The sequence below is a fragment of the Mus pahari genome, chromosome 20 (assembly GCF_900095145.1).
Source record: "Mus pahari chromosome 20, PAHARI_EIJ_v1.1, whole genome shotgun sequence".
Taxonomy (NCBI): Eukaryota; Metazoa; Chordata; class Mammalia; order Rodentia; family Muridae; genus Mus; species Mus pahari.
In genome coordinates, this window is record NC_034609.1 from 45,427,428 (window position 1) to 45,449,219 (window position 21,792).

The window sequence follows — 21,792 nt, forward strand, 5'->3', positions numbered from 1 at the left end:
AGGGGGACTTGCAGCGTGGATGAGTAGGCCTGCTTAGCATGCAGGAGACCATAGTGGGGTGCAGGAGATGATGCGCTGTAGATTTCACATGTGTACGTGTGTACATGTGTCCTGCTTATGATCCCTGGGCAGAGGGAGGGAGGAAGCCAGTGCCCTGGTTGAAACAGGAGGAGAGCGCACAGGTTGTGTGGCCACAGTTGGAGGTCTTCACAGCGCACTGGCTGAGGGAAAGGTCTTACACAGCAAAGAGCAGGGATAGCCTGAGCTGCAAGGATAGCCTGAGCTGCTGGCAGCTTGGCAAGGCCCGGGCTTGAAAGTCTGCACAGTCTACCTCCAGTCCCTGTCACGTCCCTAGAGCTCACCCTTACAGGGTCCTGTCTGCCCTTGGGCACATCGCTGGCCACCTCTGAGCTCTCATGCAGGGGCAGCCTACAAAAGCACTTCTCTAATAAAGGACTTCCTGCCCCAATAGAGGTTATCAATGTTTCTCTGACTTTCCAAGATATGGCATTCCCTTTTAAACACAGGAGACCTCTGAGGGTATCCCAACTGGGCCAGTGGAACTGGCCAATCTCAAGCACAGCAATGTCCCATTTCTGAGGCAGTGTATTGGGCAGGGGTGAGTGAATGATCGAGTGAGTAGTGAATGAATGAATATGTGAATGAATGAGTGGGTGAACAAATGAGTTAGTAGTGAATGAATGATATATGAGTGAGTGAATGAGTATGTGAGTGAATGAGTATGTAAATGATTGAGTATGTAAATGAATGAATATGTGAATGAATGAATGAGTGGGTGAATGAATGGATGAGTGAGTATGTGGACAAACCAGTGGGGGTATGAGTGTGTGGATCAGCTTGGGTGAGGACCTGTGTGCCCAAAGGGAGGTCACACACAGCAAGCCACAGGCTGGATGCAGCCGGCGGCTTCAGCCCACACAGTGGTTATTTTGTTTTAGGTGAATCCATTGCCAGGTTTTAAAATGGAGAGATTTCATTTTAAAACTTGGATTCCAGACTTTTCCTGAAAAATCAGGATGCCTGCCCTGTCCTTAGCTTCCTGACAGCCACCGACTGCCACAGCACTGACTGACCCAGGAGGGCTGGGAAGAAGGGGGCCCAGGGGTCCAGAGAGCCTGACCCAGTCTCTCCAGAGCATGCTCTTTTCCTCCAGAAGACACTGCCATGTCCTTTGTCCCTAGCAGTGCCCCTGGCACTGGAAGACACAACTGTGCATAGTACACAGGAATGTCAGCCCTCAAAAGCAGTAGAAGAACAGACAGAAGGGCTAACAATGCTCTAAAGGCAAGAAAGGGACAGCAAAAGCTCAGACGCCCGGAGAAGGTCAGTGCCAGGGAGCTGAGGGCTCCCGGAGAAAGTTGGGCTCAGTAGGTGACTTTCACATAGATACCCAAAGGGCAGCAGGAGGCAGGACACACATGCACCTGCAACCACACAGACACCCCGGCAGCATCCTGGCTCCTTCTCCCCCCAACAGCAGCCTCTCGGTGGCTCTTGGCATCATGAGGTCCAGTGGCTGGGATAGCCAGCCTCCCCCAGGTTACAGAGCAGCCATGCAGCCTACAAATTACAGGCTGGGTGGAGCAGCGACACTGGGAAGGGCTGTGGAAGACTGGAAGAGCTGGCAGAGGGACTCCAGGCTTTGTGAAGCCTGCTTAGGACTGGGAGAAAGACATGGCGACAGCCCACCCTCCCCACCTGTAGGCTCAGGCCTCTGCAACATTATGCACAGAGGGGAAAGGTCTTGGGGTATCCTGAAGTGGTGACATTTGTGCCTTTGGTCAGTCCAGCAAGCCCTGCCTCATCTAGCCTCCCAGGCCGGGGCCTCCAGTCAGAGTTGTGAGCAATCTGGAGAGGCCGTTCTGGTAAGAATTAGTTCTGAGCAGGTGCTTCCGAGTCACCGAGTGCTGGGCCATCCCTCCCCAGGCTAGTATAGTCAGAGGGCCACACATGACCTCCTGGAACTTCAGACCAGTGCTAGTTACAGCTGAGCAGGAACCTTGGCAAATGTCAGGGACCAAGCCTGGGCTACCCACTGGCCACCCTCCATCCACCAAACAGTCTTTCTTGATGGGGTTACCCACTCATAGAGAATGATGCTCTTAGGTCTCCCAGAAGTCGTTGGTCAGCCAGTCTAGAGGAACAAGTCTGGCCTCTAGAACCCAGTTACCTAGTAGCTGAATGAGGCCACAAAACAACTAACAGTGGGCTAGCTGGCTGGCACCCTACAACCCTGAAAAAGGAAGGCTCCCTCTCTGAACCTGATCCTCACCTGAGTGGTAAGAAACATCAGGGTCTTAGAAAAGATGGACGTGGGGCTGGTGAGATGGCTCAGTGGGTAAGAGCACCCGACTGCTCTTCCGAAGGTCTGGAGTTCAAATCCCAGCAACCACATGGTGGCTCACAACCATCTGTAACAAGATCTTGCGCCCTCTTCTGGAGTGTCTGAAGACAGCTACAGTGAACTTACATATAATAAAAAAATTTAAAAAAAAAAAAGAAAAGAAAAGAAAAGATGGACGTGACAGCTATCCAGAAGCATTCTGGGCCTTGTGGCCATTGCTGGTTACAGCTGAGCTAGAACCTTGACAAAGAACAGGGGACCATCCCTGTGGGCAGCCGAGCCTAGGCCCACCACTGTCCTTTCTTGGACTCTCGAACCTCAGCCAGATCCTCCAGGGCCAGTCCCAGAGGACAGAGGGGCAGCAGCTGGGTGTGGCTCAGAGCATCCTATCCAGAGAGCCCTGTGCCATAGGAGGCACCACACCCATTTAGAACTGAGCACACTGAGGCCAGGACCCCTAAGCTGGACCCACACCCCAGAGTTGGCTGGAATGCTGCCATGGGAGGGGTGCAGACGAGCCTCCTATGGACGATCAGGACCTTCCTTATGTTCCCCAGCCCAGAAGAGGGGAGCATGGCCCCTCGTTTTCACTCTGCAGACAGTCCCTGGGATCGTTGCCATGGTCCAGGTAGCCGCTGAGACCAGCTCATGCAGGAACTAGCAAGAGGCAGTAACCGTGGACAGAGCCGGAGAATGAACACAGCTGGAGAGAGTACAACCCGCCTGACAGCCAGTAAGACCCAGAGCGCACACTCGCACTCCGTGCCTCAATTTCTTATCTGTACCTGGGGAGGGGGCTCCCCCTTCCAGGAGTATGGCTACAACAGGGATCCTTACACTGAATGCCTGGAGTGGGCTTGTCCACACACAGTCAGTCAGCACTCAGAAGCTTCCTTCCTGAAGCCAGGGCAAGTATGTAGCCCTAAGCAAGGGTCAGCCCGCCCACCTTCACTCACCCTCCTCCAGCCTCTGCCGACCCTCGAATCCTCAGGAAACAAATTATGATTGCTTCAAAAGAGAGAGCTAGGACTGGGGCTGAGATGCAGCAGGGAACAGAGTCAGTCCCCCAGGGAGCGCCTTAGCCTCATCCCTTGGAACACAGGTCCCTGCCCATATGCTGCCAGTGTGACTTTCAGGAAGGAGACAGGCACAGATGACTGCCAGCTTACACCGTTCCAGGGTGTCTCTTGGGGAGTGCAGATACTGTCTCCTGTCATTAATCTCAGATAACTTCAGCCCCAAGGTCAGTGACCTGGGAGCCTGCAGGAAGGCAGAAAGGCAGTCCAGGCCACCTCATGCCCACCCTCACTCCGTGTCACACACCAAATCATGCAGGCTGCCTACTGCATGCCCAGGCCCAGCCTAGGGCTCTAGTCTTATCGCCCCAGATAAGGTCACTGAGAGAGCCAGGCAATGCAGCCAGTATAGTTGTGGAAGGCACCCTAGGCTGTCACCCCAAGTGCTGGAGCTGTGGGAGGCAGGTGCAGCCACCTCACAGTAAACATGTCCACTCCACAAAGAGCCCAGTCTAGAGCAGGGTCAACGGTGACCTCACTCGGAGCTCCTGGGACCACTGAGCCCCACCTCTGCATGAGAGGATGCTCAGATGCAGTGGAAAACGACACCCGGGCTAAGCTTGGCATGGACAGGGAGAATAGAGCTGTGTACCAGAGCACATGCACACGCCCCCTTGCCATTGGGTTTAGCCCTATGCGCCTTGGGGCCTGAGAAACATAACCAACTAGCAGGGGCCTTGGAGAGCCAAGTCATGAGCTCGGGCTGCTGCCATGCTCACTCTGGTCAGAGACGATTCCCAGAGGTGGCTGGTCCTGAGAAGCTGTGCAGTTGGCTGAGGAACCTGAGTACAGAGTCACTGAGTAAGGTCGCAGCAGTCCTGTGCACAGCCGATATATAGAGTCTGGACGAGCAGAACGACCCGCCTCAGGACCAGCATCGCGCCTCTGTAGCACAAAGGCATGAGGAGAGGGTGGCCGGTACCTGACCTTGCTCCACGCCAGCTCCCACCTCTCTGTGCAGCGGTGCGGCCCTGCCTTCAAACAGGAATCTTGCCTTGCCCACCGCTACCCTCCTTGTCATCTTGGACAACATTATTGTCTCCCCCCTTCACACACACACTCCCTTATCTCCCTCCTGCTAAAGGATCTCAAATATGCACCCCGATAAGGCAGCAAGGCCGCTGCTTCCCAGCCCCTTCCCAATGCCAGCCTCTACTTTCCCCAGAGTAATTAAGATAAATGCAGCTGATAATGTGCGCCGTATTCTTAAGCCCACCCTCTGGGCCACATCGCAGATATAATTTTACCTGCGGAGGTTTATCGGAGTGCTCAGGTAACAGTTTGTAAGGAAAGCGGCAGCGTTTGAAGAAACAGGAAGGGGGGATCGCTGGGAAGAAACATCAAGGCCTTGCGACCGCAGCCCCTCCCCCGGACACGGGGCGGCCCAGGCAGCTGAAAGGGGCTGGAGAGGAAAGGAATGCCCCACCCCTCCCGGGATGCTGGTGCCAGCTGGGGATCTGAGGTTTGAATCTCTCCTCTAGTTCAAAGGGGTCCTGGCAGGGTGAAACCCATACCAATACAACAGCCCTGAGAGGCTTTGCCAAGAGCCCAGGCAGGGAGAGCCCAGCTCATGCTGCCTATGGCCCTCGCACCTGCACAGGAAGCCAGGGGCTGGTGGTCTAGCCCTAGGGTACTGATGGCAGAGCAGGGGTACAAAGACCAAGGACAGAGTGGACCACAAAGACCAAGGACAGAGTGGACCGAGCAACTGAAGACTGAGCTGGAGAACCTGGGAGCAGCCAGGATGGAAAGGGTGAGAAGCCAAGTGCCGAGACAGACCCCAGGCTTTGCTGGGTGCCAGAGAGACAGAGACACACGACGTCTGCATTTATATCACTGCCTGACAGTGTCCCCATTGTGTCATCTTGGGCAAGTCCCAGGCCTCTCTCAGCCTTTATTTCTGCCATCTAGAGTCGTTTTTGCCTGTTTTTCCAGTAACCTGGAAGCCATGAATCAACCACACACCTCATGACAAGTATGGCACAGCATCTGGTGCAGATATACTAGTGGATGGAGGAAGGATTGATGGACAGATGGATGCATGGATGGATGATTGGATGGTTTTTGAATGGTTGGATGGATGGTTGAGTGGTTGGATGGATGCATGGGTGAATTGATGACAGATGGATTGATGGACAGACAGATGGGTGGATGGTTAGATGGATGGATGGACAGACAAATAGACAGATGGATAAATTGATGGATGGATGAACAGATGGATGGATAGACAGATGGATTGATGGACGGATGGATGGGTGGATGGATGGATGGATGGATGGACAGATGGATTGATGAACAGACAGATAGATGGATGGACAGGTGGATGGATGGATAGAAAGATGGATGTATTGATAGATGGACAGACAGACAGATGGACAGATGGATGGGTAGATGGATGGGTAGATAGATGGATGGACTGATAGATGGACAGACAGACATATGGATAGATGGAAGGGTGAATGGATGGTCAGACGGATGGATGAATGAATGGGTGGGTGGATAAACAGATAGGCAGATGGGTGGGTGATAGATGATGGATGGGTGGACAGATGGATGGACAGATAGATGGATGAATGGATAGATGAACAGACAGACATGTACAGATGGATGGATGAATGGATGGATGGATGGATGGATAGATGGATAGATAGATGGTCAGATGAATGGATGAACGAATGGGTGGATGGATGAACAGATAGACAGATGGGTGGGTGATGAGCGGGTGGGCAGGTGGATGGAAGGATGATAAGTGAGTGGACGCATGATAGGTGATAGATGTGAGTTGGGTAAATAGAATTCTCTGCGACCCCCTGCCAGCCTCCATGTCTTCCAGCCTCTGCTCCCCATCTCAGAAAAAAGGCCTCAGCCAAGGTTCTATAGTCTGCCGCTGTGAAGAGTCGCGTGTCCCTCCTGGGCATGTCCCACCATCAGCTCAGCAACAGCAGTCCGAGACAGGCCTGCAGGGGCAGGAGTGTAGGTGTGGCTGGTGTTTGTTGGGGGGTGGGGAGGGGCGGCATGCTACAATGCACATGTGAAGGGCAGAGGAAGACTTGCAGAAGCTAGTTCTGTCCTTCCACCATGTGGTTCCAGGGATCAAGCATGGGTTGTCGGGCATGGTGGTAAGTGCCCGTACTCCCTGAGCCATCTTAGCAGCCCATCTGTATTTAAAACCACACAGACAGCATCTTGCCAAATTGGGAGTCCTAAAAGCCATCCCTTCAGGTCCCCTTTGCCACGTGCAGAGGCCAAGGTAAGAGGCTGCCCAGCATCCCTGAGGGCTCTAGGCCTGGAAGCAGCCATGTGGGGGTATGGATGAGTACAACTAACAGGATCTTTATGTGGGGTGCTATGGAGTGAGCAGACACAAAGGCTCACGCGCAGTGGCAGCAAGCAAGGAGCAAAATGCCGAGGCTTGCCCAGTAGTGGAGCGCCATGGTGGGAATCCAACGTGCTCTTTGGAGCTGATGGGCAGTTTGAAACCATGGTACTGGGCAGGCTGGACAGGTCCTGGGCTGCACAGTAGCTGGATTGCAGCTGGGGCCGAGTGGCTTGCTCTACCCACTGGCATTTACTCTCTCCATCTCAAGACACATTGGAGAGAAGCAGTTAACACTCTTGGGCTCCCTGCTCACACGGGACCAAGCAAGGATCCTGTGGGGAAGACAGAGCACCCCAGATTCTAACACATAGTCCTGTGTGTGTGTGTGTGTGTGTGTGTGTGTGTGTGTGTGAGTGTGTGTGTGTCTGTAGACAAGAAGGCCCCATTCCTCAGGCAGTTATTCAGAAGAAGCCCGCTGAGGGGCCCCAGATCCCCAGGTATGTGATAAGCACAGCTAGTATGTATGGAGAGCCACCACTGACTGGGGGAGGTGGCGTGTCCTCCAGGCTCCCTCCACCCCAGCACGGCAGCTCCTGTCTTCTCCTCAGACAATAATTGGGGAGGGGTGTCAGCGGGCTCCCCCAGGCCATCTGGAGCTAACAGGCAGTTTGAAGCCACAGCGCTGAGCAGGCTTGATGCTGGCATCACCTGGGGCCCCAGGACTAGCCCCTCTGGAGGGCCCACTCCCTTCACTAGCAGTGAGGCCTCGGGAAAGTTACCTGGGTTCCTTGCCCATCATCTGAGGTGGTAGAAGCGATTCTGTCTGTCTGTCTCTGTGAGGACATTCAGCAGTGCAGCGCTGGTGTTACCACCATCCAACAAGGCCTTCCCAAGGACTGCCCATGGCAGTGAGGACCAGAGAAGGGGAGGAGACCCTCCTCCAGGTGGGTAGGCTGGAGAGAAGCCTATGTGTGACAGAGGATGAAGTTCTGTGTTGTGACCCTGTCACCTCTCCATCCCTCCCTTTCCCAACCAAGTTTACCCTGTTCTCTGGGCTTTTGTGGTGGCTACCCAGTGTGAGGGGCATGCTGCCCACTGCTGGTGGACACTGGAACTACATCTACCCTGAAGATCTGGGATAGGCCTGCCCTAAACTAGTGGGGCCTTTGATTCCCTGCAGGTAGCTATTGGGACTTGTCTGCGGAGGCAAGTTGTCTTCTCTGATACCCAGACTCCTCTCCCTTTTCCCACTTTCTCCCTCCACTCTGCTCTATACCACCCTAGTATTTCTGGCTCAACTGGTCAGGGCTCCTGCTGTGTAAGCTGCCCAGCCTCTTTTCTGAGACAGGATCTTCTACCTTGTCAGCCACACAAGTGATTGCTGCTTCTGGCCAGGACACAGCCTCCATGGGAGGGTACAAAGTGTAGCATGGGATCCCTGACCCTCCCTGCAGGAGATCCAGCCACCATGACCCTGCAGCTCATTTCTGTCCTCTCCTTGCAGGCTCCACACAGGACCATGAGTAGAAGCTTCCGTGAGCCCCACCAGGGGGTGAGGATGGCCAGGCAGCCCATTACCAGGGCTCCTCCTCCAACCACTACATCCTCCTAGCACCTGGGACAGCGGGGCCATGCCAGGAGAGCAGCCCCCAACTTTGCCCAGAGACTTACAGCCCTGCCAAATTGCCAGGAGTCTAGGGTGCCCCTCTCAGCACCCCCTCAAGGACCACAGCTCTGCCAGCAGGACCACCCAGGGCATGAGAGATGATGGCAGCAAGGCCCAAGGTTCCCCGGAAGCCCGGCTGAGTCAGGCCAAAGACGTGGAGCAAGAGGACCTGAGCCTGAGAGGGCAGGCCCCAGCAGCACGGAGCCGTGCACATGTTTGCCCATGGCCGGCCAGCAGGATGGAGAGCAGCCACCCCCAGCTCCACAGCCTAAGTCCTTCGAGGATCAGATGCATCCTGGGTGAGCTGCCCAAGGATCTGCATCACGAAGCCCCCCAGGTGGCAGATACCAAGGTTCCTCAAACCCAAAAGACCAGAGCCCGCCACAGGACCTGCATCCCAAGGGCCGAGGCCCTGCCCTCCCCAGAAGAGAATAGCTCCCAAAGGTGCTTTCAGGAGGCCCCTTCCAGCTTTACCTCCACCAACTGTACCTCACCAAGTGCCACCCCTGGGCCCTTACCTCGGAGGGCCCCCCAGAGCAATGGCACCAGCCCCCGTCGTAGGCATGCTTCTGGCACTAACCTCCAGGCCATTGGGACAAACCCTTGGCCTCCTGCTGCTGAGAACAGCTTCCCAGGTGCTAATTATGGGGTCCCCTCTGCAGAGCCCAAGCCCTTTCCTGAAGGCAGCAGGCCTAGCAGCCCCCAGGGGGTCTCTGCCCCCTACCCCTTCCCTGTAGAGACAGTCCAGCATGAGAGGGCAGCGGGGACAATGTTGTTCACCTTCCACCAGCCCCTGGTAGCATGGTCTGAGGAGGCCCTGGGTACAAACCCTGCCTACCCATCCCTGTCTTGCAACCCAGGCCCGTCAGGGGGAGCCAGCGCTCCCAGTGATCTTGGAGGCGCCCTCTCGCCACCTGGTGCTCCTCGATTGCTCCCGAGCCCCTTCCAGGATAGTTTGCACAAAAGCCTGACCAAAGGCCTTCCTGAAGGGCCCCCTCCCGCTCATGATGGGCTGGGGAGCCCCAGAGGCCTCTCAAATCCTCCACCCCAAAGGCACTTTCCAGGGCAGGGGTATGGAGCGAATGGGGTGGGTACCAGCCCAGCATCGCTGGACACAGAGCTGCCCACCTCTGGGCCACCACCCACCCATCTGTCCCAGCTGTGGGATACAACAGCAGCTCCTCCTTACCCCACGTCCACCCTGGGCCCTGCAGCTGCTGCCGGGACTGCCTTCTTCAAAAGCCAGCAGCAGCTCTGCCTCCCCCACAGTCCCCCGCTGCCCTGGTCCCCGGTGCTCACGACCCCTGGGCCGAATCCCCACCAAATGGGGGTACTGAGCCGACTGACATTCCCCAGGGGGTCTTCTGAGTGGCAGGGGGACAGCCCGGGGACCCTGGGTGCTTTGAATACAATCCCCAGACCTGGAGAGTCAGCTCTCAGGAGCAGCCCAGGCCAGCTAAGCAATTCCCCAAGGCTGCTAGCCTACGGTGGGCTGAAGGACCCTGGGACGCAGCCCCTGTTCTTTGGGGGAGCCCAACCCCAAATGTCACCCCAGGGGGCCCTCAGCCTGCCCCCACCTAGGGCAGTGGGGGCCTCCCCCAGTGAGTCTCCTCTTCCCTCACCTGCAACCCACACAGCCAGCAGCAGTACCTGTTCCTCCCTGTCACCACCATCCAGCAGCCCAGCCAACCCCAGCTCTGAGGACAGCCAGCAGCCCGGACCCCTCAGGTCCCCAGCCTTCTTCCTGCCCCCCACCCATTCCCAGGAGACCAGCAGCCCCTTCCCTTCCCCAGAGCCCACATACACCCTCTCCACTCGCTATCACTCCGAGACAGCCAAAGCCTTCCCTCTCCCCACAGAGGGGCCAGGGGCTGAGGATACCTTCAAAAGCCAGGAGGGAGCCTCATTCTCCCACAAGAGCCCCTCACTGGGCAGAGACAGTTTGAAGGGCTTTCCTCCGGAGCCGCTGCCGCCGCCACCGCCACCACCACCACCGCCACCATACTCAGCCCAGCACTTCTCCCTGAGCAGCGCCAGCCTGGACCAGCTGGATGTCCTGCTGACCTGCAGACAGTGCGATCGAAACTATAGCAGCCTCACTGCCTTCCTGGAACACAGGCCACTCTGCAGCCTCCTCTTAACCAAGACCAAGGATGGTTCTCTGCAGCCCCCCGGGCTCCCCACACCCACCACCACCTCAAAGGCACCCACCGATGCACACTCGGCCTTGCTTGAACACAACCAGGCTGTCCCCTTCCTGCTAACCAGAGATGACCCAGCTGTCACCCCCTTCCCGCTCCCCACCTCGGACCTTGACATGGAAGATGACGCTAAGCTGGACAGGCTCATCACCGAGGCTCTCAATGGCATGGAGTACCAATCAGATAACCCTGAGATAGACAGCAGCTTCATTGATGTCTTTGCTGATGAGGAGCCTTCGGGCTCCAGGGGGGCCAGCACTGGGCATCCCCTCAACACCCAGGTGGGAGCAACTCCCAAGAATGGTACCCAGCCCCAGCTCCCATCCAAAGCTGCTGTGCCAGAACCCCAAGCCCCCCGCACTGGAGACAGGAGCCACCCAGCCCGAAACAGGCCCAAAACCCGTTCTCTGGGCCTTGCATCTGCAGAGGCAGATGTGACCACCCTGATCAGGCAGCAGAGGAGAGGGAAGCAATTCAAGTTGTTTCGGAAAGAGCCCCGTGTAGCCAAGGGCGCTAACAGTCAGGCCAAAGCCATCTGCCTGAGGCCAAGGAAGAAGGGCCATAGTGCCGAGCGTCCCCGGCCCCAGGCTCGCAAAAGTCAGACTCGCAAGGGCCACCCTCGGGAGGATCACAGCCTCTCCAGAGCCACCTCCAAAGAGACGAGGAGCTCCAAGCACCTGCAGCTGCCCTCTGGGAAGGACTCCAGGAAGAGGAGGGGGCGGGGTGGCTCCTGGAGCAAGGAACTCATCCACAAGATAGTGCGGCAGAAAAACAGGCACCACAGGCAGCAGGTACCACGGAACCAGGTCTCCCATGTCCCCCTGCTGCCTGGAAGACCACCTTGTACCCAGGAGAGGAGGTCCACGGGGCAGGGCTGTGCCTCTGAATCTGAGGAGGAGGCTGGTACACAGCAGCGGCGGGATTTGGGGGGTCCTGCCCGAGGCTGTTCCCCCCACAGCCGCCAGCGGTGGCGCCAGGGCAAGAAGAGAAAAAAAGAAGATTTGACCCAGAACCCAAGAAAGGTCATGAGGCAGGAGGCTGGTGAGAACGGGGGCTCTCCCACTCCAAGGGCAAGAAGCCTGTTGCCGAGCTCGGATGCTGAAGAAGTCTCTGTGGAAAGAGGACTTGAGCATCGTGGCCATCCCATAATAGCCCCCAAACATCCTCCCCGGGTCCTCGCCACCACCAAGACCCAGGAGGGAAACCATGCAGCCCTGGACTTCCCTCAGGAGGGCAAGAAGCCTGAAGTTGCTGCCGTGTTACACCCTTATACCACTGAGCTAAGAGCGAAGCCCAGTTCTCCGGCTGACTGTGGTAGGGAAAGCCCCAGACCCGCTGCTCCAGTGCCAGCACAGGCTGGCAGTCCTCAGCCATCCAGGAGCCACCCTGAAACACTATCAGGAAACAGCATGCTAGCACCAGATGCAAGCTGTCTTCTGGGCACTTCTGGATGCATGAAGCCCCCCACTTTGCATACCAGGGAGGACTCTGCCTCCCAGCCTGGAAGGTACCTGGTACCCATCGATAAGGTGGCAGACATGTTCTACACTGAATCCAGCCTCCCGGTTTTTAAGGACTCGAGTCCTGGTTGTGACCCTGACCACTGTGACAGGCACTCTATAGAGTGCCCAGCTGCCAAAAGAGGACCCCTGCCTAACAGTGACACCTCCTGTGAATTGTTCCTTGGATCCAAGGACCTAGCCAACTGCTTCCCTGACGATTTGTACGCCAAGCCTTTAGCTATGGACCCATTGCCTGCTCGAAGCTGCTACCTTAGCCAGGACAGCATGGGGACCCTTGAGTCAACACCACCGAAGAGTCCGCCCTACCCAGTTGGAACAGACCCAGGGAAGGTGCATTCGCCACTGACCTTAGAGTCCACATCCCTGTTTGCAGGGCTGCCTGAGGATGGATTTGACCCACCACTCTATGACAGCTTGTCAGCAAACAGGGTCACCCTCGGACCACTGGCAGGTCCTGACCCTCTCCCTAAGAAACCTCTGGCAGATCCTCTGTACCCGCCATTCTTGCTGCTGGAGGAAGTTTCTCCGATGCTGCCTGGCTCCTTTCCTGGCCTCTCCAAGGGAAAGACATTCAGCAAGCAGTGTCCCTTGGAAAAGACGGTGCCTCCCCGCCCTCCCGCTGTGCCTGAAAAGGGACGCGAATGTAGCCTTCCTCTTATGAGCAATCTGTGTGAGGACGAACTGGAGATCAAAAGATTGGTGACTGAATTAGAAAGCCAGCTGCAGGGGGAAGGGAACACACTGGGGACCTTGGGAGAACCGGAGGAAGCTACACGGGAAGGCATGATGGACACAAGCCCAAAGCAGGCCTCCCTTCTGCCCACAAACCAGGCCACCTCACCTCAGAGGGAGCCAGCAGAAGACATTACAGGTCTTGAGGGATCAAGTACACAGTGGGAAGGGGCCCGGAAGGACCCCCAGAAACAGTGGCCCTACCCAGCTTCCTGCCACACAGAAAAAGCAGCACCTCCCCCTGGTATCCAGGACAACCCAGGATCCAGGGCTCCCCTCAGCCCTGAAGAATTCACACTCAGTTTTCAGAGAACGCCGGAGACCATCATCCCCGGTGCAGACAGTCAGATCCCCCTAAGTGACCGCCTGCCTGACTCCAGCAACCAACAGGCAGCCTTGCTGCACTCTGGGAGTTTAGCCAAGGACAGCCCGAAGCATGGGCTTTTGTTTCCCAAATATAATGAAGCTCCTGGGACCCAGAACGAGAATGCCCCACCACTACTTCCTGGTAAACACACAAGAGGACATTCTCTGGACCCGTCCTGTGAGGCCCAGGAGCCCTGCCCAACTCCCCCTGCACAGGAAGGACTGAACAGCCCCAATGCCCACCTGACCCTAGAACCCAACTTGATACTTAAGGGTGATGAGGAAGTCACCTCCCTCCCAAGTGCCAGTCTCAGCCATGGCTCTAAGGGACACCCTGAGGGCGGTTTTATAGGAGCTATGCTTAACAAGCCTGTTGCCAAGGACCTTGGCTTTAAAGGGGCGCCTACACTTACAGGGACCTCTCCACAATCCACCCTTCAAAGTGGCGGTAGGGCTTGGTCTCATCCAGTGCTGGATCCTCCCTGGGAGCCCAGTGCCAGCATTGGACAGAGCCTCCAGGAACCAGCCTGCTCTTCCTTTCCTCTGCGTCAGGTCCTGGATGCTACAGCTAAGAGTGGAGAGTCTACCCAGGGCCTTCAGCCTGGGGACCCCTCAGTGACAGGAGGGGCCAGTACAAAAGAAGGTTCCTCAGGGGCCATAAACATGTCAGTTCTTCCTGCGAACATCCAGAAGCAGCTGAGGTCCAAGGCAGATGGACGTCTGGGCTCGCCCGGTCAACCCGAAAAGATCAAGGGCCAGTGTCAAGCCAACAGACTCCGGCCAAAAAGCCGGAGGAGCTTGGGGGACCCAGACACGCTCACCAAGGTCAATGCCCATTCGGAAGCTAGGCCAGCCAGGGGCAGAAGGCCACGCCAGGGGAACAGAGCAGCCCGGGGCCTTAGGAGACAAGCGCTGTCCTCCACCAGCTCCACCGACCCTGATAGCACATCCTTGGTTCCAATCCAGAAGGCTTGCCCTCTCCAGAAGGAGCCTGCAGAGAGAAGCCCAGAGAAGGCAGCCAGCCCACAGCCGTTGTTTAGTCAGGAGAATCCTGCTCCCTCCGATAGAGGCCTCACTGCGTGTGTCCTCTCCACCATGCCCCAAGCCACACCTACTCCCAGTGACCTTGAGCCGATACCCCAGGAAGACCCTGGGACCAGAGTCAAGCCTAATAAGCCACCAGCACCTTCCTCCCACAGAGACCTACCCAGCCCCGATGATCAGCCAACCTGTCCTGTCTTGGCACCTCTGGGTGCCAGTCATGGTCCAGCCACCAAAGATGCTGAGCCCTCAGCAGCCCCTACACTATTGGTGACAAGCTGCTGTGGCCCTGAAGAGCCTTTATCCCAGCACTCTCTGCTGGGGACCAGCAGTCCCAAGGACCCTCCCGTGGGCTCACTTGGCTCCATCAGTTTCTCAGCCCCTGGATTACTAGAGAGGACCAGCCCCAACGGCATCACAGTAAGAACATTAGAAGATTCTGGAAAAGAAGAGCTGAGGCTATCTCCTGCCCATTCCTCTGCTCTTCCCCTAGGGGATCCCAGCTCCCCCAAAATGACCATCGAAGCTGCCCCTCTGACCAGCATTGCCCCCAAAGATGGCCTAGATTCAGGTGAGACACTTGAGGTGCCAGCCCCCCACTGCATGGAAGCCCCATCCCTCAGCAACCCAGAAAGGATGGACTCCAAGGACCCTTCCTTGGGGCCCCAGAGTAGCAATCCTTGCCCTGGCCAAGGGGACAGCCACAGCATTATAGCTGTGCCCACAGACCTTGCCACACTGGAGACTACGGAGCCAGACTCTCAAATCTGCCAAGAAGACGAGGCAGAAGTCAGCATTGAGGAACAGGACAGCCCAGAAACACCTGGGACAAGACACTGTGATGTGACAAAGGTGGCCAGAGCCAGTGCCCGAGGCATGCCCACAGGGCTCCACTTGGCCCTAGAAACTCCTCTGATCGGCACATCCAGTAACTCCAGCTCTGACCCTCCTCAGTACCATATCAGTATCTCTCATCACCCTCCCCAGAAGGACTCCTCAGACCCCCAAGACCATAAACGGAGGCCCTGTGGATTGAACAAAAAGCCAGAGCACGCAGAGCAGACCCCAACTGAGCTACCCGAGACCTGCCAGCTCTGCTCAGCCTCCTTCCGCTCCAAAGCGGGCTTAAGCAGGCACAAAGCCAGGAAGCACCGGCCACAAAGGGAATCTAGATCCCTGCTGACCCCCATGCTTATGCCAGCTTGCCAGCCTTTAGATCCCATGCCCAAAGCATGCCAGACTCCTGGGAAGAAAAGCCGCAAGACGCCTGGGAAGGGAAGACCTAGTCGCCCGGCCCTGGGAGCTGGCCGCTCTTCTGGACCACCTCCCCTCCAGGACACCGTGGGTCCTGAGATACTAAAAACGACTAGTGAGAAATCTGAGGGAGCTGGGACACCAGACACTCCCCTCAGCCAGCACCCACCCACCCCAGGCCTGATTGAGCAAGGAAAGAGTGCAGAGGGTCCTGCCTCAAAACCAAGGAGAGCGGACAGGTGTGGAGCAGACCGGCTCCATCCCGACCAGACAGAAGTGAGGGGCCAGAGGCAAGGTGGAGAGCCTACCGATCCCCCCAGCCACCCAGAGAGGAAACCAAACAGGAAAGGGGGAAAGCTGAGGGGGAAGAAGCAGAAGCATGGTCCCGGAGGCGCTACCCACGTGACTTCAGACCCATCAACCGCCTGTGGCCATCCTCTCATCCCCCTGAGCCTCTCACCTGAGGGAGGATGCAGGCCAACTGTCAGGCCTCCACCTCCATCCTCCACAGGAGGACCCAGAACACTGGAGGATGCTGAAGACATTGGCCCAGGGGCCCTGTGTACGGTACCAGCACGGAAGGCCCCCCAAGAGCGTCGAGTCTGTCAAGGGACGATAGAGAAGGAGCATCCGGTGGAACAGAAGGCCACCTGGACACAGTGGTTCTGGGGACCAGAAGAGGCCAGGGCATCGGACATTAGTGGAGAACCCTCACGGGCTATTAAGAGCCAGCCTGCAGAGGACCACACAGGAGTCAAAGGCAAGTCCGATGGGGGCACTGGGAAAGGGACACCTGACTTACCTGACAGGGCACACAGTCTTGAAGTGGACAGCACCATCAGCAGCTACCCCCAGGGACCTATCGAAGACCTGGAAACCCAGAATGGAGTCCACGGGCTGAGGGGCGCCACTCCTGATGCCCCCAGCCCAGAGCAAAAGGAACCCCCAGACTTGTTTGATGATGAGATCTCCTTCTCCCGGCTCTTCCCCCTCGATGGCCGCCTCACTCAGAAGAACCTACGTGTCTATGGGAAGCGCTGCAAAAGGCCAAAGTGCCCATCACCGAAGGAGCCCATTGCAGAGGTGATAAACAGTGTCTCACCCGGCTCCACGCGCCTGCCCACCGATCTCAGTGACTCGGGCTCTCTATGCCTGTCCCGCGAGGAAGAGGATGTGTGGGATGATGAAGTCATGAGTTTGCCCGAGTCCCTCCTCCTCGATGGCCTTCTAAGCAATAAGACACCTGGCCTTGACCCATGGACCCCCAGCCTCAGCCTGTGGGCCCTGGACAGGCAAACCTGCTGCCTGGAGGAGAAGCCCTCCTGCTTTGTGGAGAACCAAGATGAATGGTCAGAGCCCATCCCGCAGCTGCACATGGTCCCAGCAGCCTGGCGGGACCTGGACCCCTGTAGCCCAGCCTGGGAGACAGCCTCTTCTGTTGGAGACATGAGCCCGGAACCCCCCAACCTGGAAAGGGAACATGACAACAGGCCTCCGAGAAGTGCCAGCCTGCCTCCACTTTATGTTAAGGACTTTGAGGTTCTCAGCACCCAGCTGGAAATACAAGACCTGTGCTTTCTGGGACCCTGTAGTGACCTTGCTGACCTACCTAACCCAGGCGCCCTCGATTTCCAGGCCATAGCAAATTCACAGGGCCCTCCAAACAAAAGAATGGAAGGAACTGCCCGGGCCAGACGAGCCAAGGGCAGAGACCTGCGGGTGAAGGGCAGGAGGGCCTCCTACAAGTGCAGGGTGTGCTTCCAGCGGTTCCATAACCTGGGCGAGCTGGATCTCCATAAGCTGTCGCACAGCCCCTCGCCGCCCCCCACTTGCTACCTGTGCGTGGAGCGCAGATTCAGCTCCCGGGAGCTCCTGCGGGAGCATCTGTGGGAAAAGCACGTGCAGGGCAAAGCAGGGCCGTGGGCCTGTGGCATGTGCCTGAAGGAGGTGGCTGATGTCTGGATGTACAACCAGCACCTTCGGGAGCATGCAGCCCGCTTTGCCCGAAATGGCCAGGCGCGGCGAGCCCTGGGAGACCTGCCCGGGTGCTTGGAAGGTGAAAGCACCCTCACGCACTTCCTGAACACCATTGTAGAGCGAGCATCCAAGCCCCAGAGGACCAAGCGCTCAATCGGCAAGGCCAGTGGGGAGCCATCGGAGCAGGAAGGAGAAGCTGGAAAGAAAACCCCAAGAAGGATGAAGCGCAAGGCACGTGCCTCGGTCACCCCCAGCCAAGATGGCGCCGAAGGAGGCAGCCCATCCGTTCTGAGCAGCAGCTCTGACTCGGCCAAGACGCCCCCCACCCCGTCCCCAGACCCTTGGTCCCACGGCGAGTCCCCGCTCCAAGCTGTACCAGTGCACGAGGACTGCAAGGACCCCTCCCGTGACTGCCACCACTGTGGGAAGCAGTTCCCCAAGCCCTTCAAGCTGCAGCGCCACCTGGCGGTGCACAGCCCACAGCGCGTCTACCTGTGTCCCCGGTGCCCACAGGTCTACCCTGAGCCCTGGGAGCTGAAGGTGCATCTGGGCCTGACCCACGGGGTGACAGAGGAGAAGGAGCTACCACACGTGCCTCTCTATGCCTGTGAGCTCTGTGCCAATGTCATGCACGTCATCAGGAGGTCCTTTGTCTGCAGCTCCTGCAACTACACCTTTGCAAAGAAGGAGCAGTTCGACAGGCACATGGGCAAACACCTGAGTTGCGGCCTACAGCCCTTCACACTCCGGAGTGTTAAGCGGCCAGGGGTTCCTAGGAGGAAGACCCGTGTCTCCCGCGATGTGCTACCCAGCAAGCGGCACAGGCTGATGGCGCCCTCCAGCCCCTGTGAGCTCAGCACTAACAGAGTCCCCTCCATAACCAGCCCTACACCGAGTGAGGTGTCCCTTCCTGCACGGCCCCTGATCTGTTCCGAGACAGCTCCTAGCCTCACCCTGGATCAGCCCAGTTCTCAAGAGAGCCCTGTGGACCAGGCAGACCACTCACCCAGGGGGAACAACCCGCCATTGAGTGGCCAGGACCTTCCACCTCCATCTCTGTCTCCTTTCTCAGCTGCCTCTGCTGAAGGTGCAGGTGGCGGCTGCAAGCTGAACAGAAGCCTAGAGAAACCAGAACATGAGGCTTCTTCCTTGGGAAGCCTTGAGCCGTGTAAATGGCAGACTCTGGTAGGGGGAAAGAGGGCCCTTCACCTGTTCCCAGAAAAACACAAGCGTCCAGGCAACCAAGGCAAGTGTGCCCCTGGGTGTTCCCCAGGGGACCCCTCTCAGCTCCAGGAGAGGTTAGTGACCACACACCACATGGCACCTGAGGGGAGAATAGAGGGTCCCTCCCAGAAGGGCAATGCCACCAAACCAGGAGCCTGCTCAAGTACCTCCCATCACAGAGCAGCAGAGCCCACCAAGAAACCACTGAAACCACCAGGACCACCCCGAAAACCAGGAGGGATGGGGATCCCAGCCGGAGAGCTGGTCTCGAGTCCTGAGGACAGGGTAAAGCCCAACACCTCTAAAGGTAAACTGAGGCCCAGCTCTCAGAGCAGTGGGGGGCTCCAGCCTGGGGCTCAGACAGGGGGGGGCAGCCAGCCCCAGCCAACCAGTGGGCAGCTCCAAAGTGAGATGGCCTCCACCCCCACTGAGCCCAGCTGTCCTAGCTGGGTGAGTTCCACCCCGTACCAGCCCTCACCTCGAGCCCACACCAAGGGTAGCACCAGGGAGCCTGGAGATGCTGTTCATCAGGGAGTCCAAGTGCGTTCAAGTCCCAGGGAGAAAAGAGAAAGCCATGGAAAACAAAGGAAGGGCCAGGCCCTGGGACTGGGCAGACATGGAAGCGTGGGAAACACCGGGAAAGCCCCCTCGGCCCCTGACAAGTCATCCAGGCCCCCCCGAAAGCAAGCAACTCCCAGCAGAGTTCCCCCTGTCAAGTCGAGACCCAGTGGCCAGAGCAGCAGGGCGAGGCCACAGCCATCAGCACAGCCGAAAGGGGATCCAGGCCACACTTCAGAAAAGGGCTCTTTAACCCAGGCAAGAGCTCCGTCCAGGTCCTACAAAAGGGTCAGAACTCCTCTCCACAGTGGCGTTGAACCTATGGAGCCCCGAGACCTCCGGACTGCAGAAGCCCAGAGCGACCTCCTCAGCCAGCTGTTTGGGCAGAAGCTGACCAGCTTCAAAATCCCTCTGAAAAAGGACAGTTCCCAGTGACCCGGAGGAGAGGATGCATGGGTGCCCGGTTGATGGGCTTCTGTATGGCCTCCAGCGTTGGAGACAGCTCCCTGGGAGACCCCTGTCTGTTTCTCTGCACCCGAGTTCCCAGATTTGAGACCTGAGAACAGGGCTTTTGGCTGGAAGGCTGGGAAGGACCGGCCTCTACCGCCCTGAGATCACCTGCTTCCCTAGTGTCAGGTACTTGAAGAGAGCAGGGTCACATCCGTCACTGCCACCACCAGGCCCTGTTGGCCAGGTGCCTCGTGCTGTAAAGCTTGTGTTTGAGGGTTTGCACAGGGTCTCCCGATCCCCTAGCAGGGAAGCACACGGTGGCAGCTGCCTTTTCTGCTGCCATTGCTAAAATTCCAAAGTGTCCTTAGACGTCACCTGGGGGAGGGCCATGCTGTCTACTTGGGCCATTTCTGAGCCACCTGGTCTTTGACAGCATGACAGGACCACCCTCCCCCACCCCCAACCACAAAGTCACGCTGGCCTCCAGCTGCACTGCTGATATCTGCAGCACCTTGTCCCCACCCCACCCTACCCCACCCCCGGAACTTGGTTCCTATAGGGAATGCAAAAAGGCCCTTCTTGGCCAGCATCCCGTGGGTCCCTCAGCCCTACGGCCCCTTCCTAGTGCCTTCCTTCCCCGTGGGGCTCCCTCTCTAGGTCCCAGGAAACCTGGTCCAAAGGTTCTGGTGCTACTCCCGTGCTGTAATGTGAAAACAGGCTCCCTGGTCTTCTTTGAACCGCGAGATGATTAGGGTGGGGAGACCTAGCCAGAGAGGCTGCAGCCCAGGACTCGAGAGAGAGCCTCATCCACCGGTCTCCCCAGTTGAGCTCCAGCCCAGGGTCCCAGCAGTAAAGAGATCCCCCCCCCCCAGGCTGGGCTGTGCACTGGCACGAGCCTGCCAACTGCACGCCTGCCTGATACAGCGTTGTGTATCAAAGTGGGCAGAGGGAAGGGTTTCCCATTCCTCCTAGGAGTCTTAGAGATTCCTGGCTTACTTTGTTGTGTAGTTTGTTGGCTTTCGGGGGGGGGGGTTGTTTCGTTTTTTGTTTGTTGTTGTTTTTTTTTTTTTAAGCTTCGGTGCAATGTGAGTGTCAAAAGGTTTTATTTTGACATTTTAAACAAGACCAAATCGGGCCCAAACGGCCTCCGTAGAAGGTGCTGGGGTCTCAGAATGCCTCCCCCCAGTGGATAAAGACATGGGCAGCCCCCGCCCCCGAGGTTGTACTGTAAAAGCTACAGCTAATTCGTCTTTTCAAATATATTCCCACTATTTTCGCAGAAGCCCCGTGGCTGTGTGGCATCTGTCCTCGCACCCGCTTCTCACCGGAGCCTCGATGTGGCCCCAGGCAACATTTGTTCTGTCTCTTACTCCCCAACGTCACTGTGTGCTGTGAGCCAAGCCAAAGCTGTGGGGCCACTTCAACCAGGTTCCCGGGGATAGGAATCGTCTAAGATGGATTTAGGGAAGTAAGGAAGTGGGTGAGGTGGCAGAGAGGGAGGGGAGAGGTTTGGCCATACAGGGCCCTCTTAGCGTTAGGTCTGGGAAGATCAGGGAGTGACTGTCTGAGCCTTAGAAAAGGTTTGATAGGCTCAAAGTGAAGACCCAGTGGGCCAGCCAGGTCCACTATCCTTTCCTCTCAGCAGGAGTCTGGGAGTACTGTGGTTAGCAACAGCTCCAAGGCCTCAGACTAGGGTTGAGTGTCCTGTGTCACAGACTGGCAGAACTCTGCCGGCTCACACGCCCTTAAGAGCTGACTTTGAGGAAAATTTCTTGGAGCCATCTAAGCTGTGTTCAGAGTTTGACGGGAGTAAGCCGAGCCCCTGTTCCTATCCACCCACCCCCCCACTTACCCAACCCCCCCTTACTCTCATGCTCCCCCCCTTCGCCACCCCCAGGCCATCCTGTGACCAGTAGACACACAGAGGGCATAACCCTAGCCTGACCACCAGGTGGCAGCATCTACTCAAACGGGGAGCCTGACTTGCCACCTGTGCGCAGAGGCAGCCCTGGGGGGCACCTCAAAGTGCTGCAGACAGAA

The 21,792-nt window shown here is 57.4% G+C and overlaps 1 protein-coding gene across 1 annotated transcript; it reads left to right on the plus strand.

The window, feature by feature from the left end:
* Positions 1 to 8,290: 8,290 nt before the first annotated feature.
* On the plus strand, positions 8,291 to 19,828 carry Znf469 (zinc finger protein 469). Its single transcript, XM_021220232.2, has one exon. The coding sequence runs from the start codon at positions 8,392 to 8,394 to the stop codon at positions 19,735 to 19,737; it is 11,346 nt and encodes a 3,781-aa protein (XP_021075891.1). The 5' UTR covers positions 8,291 to 8,391; the 3' UTR covers positions 19,738 to 19,828.
* Positions 19,829 to 21,792: the final 1,964 nt, after the last annotated feature.

What these genes read in the sequence shown, in the direction of transcription:
- Znf469 (XM_021220232.2), top strand. Translation starts at nt 8,392, where the DNA reads ATGCCAGGAGAGCAGCCCCCAACTTTGCCCAGAGACTTACAGCCCTGC.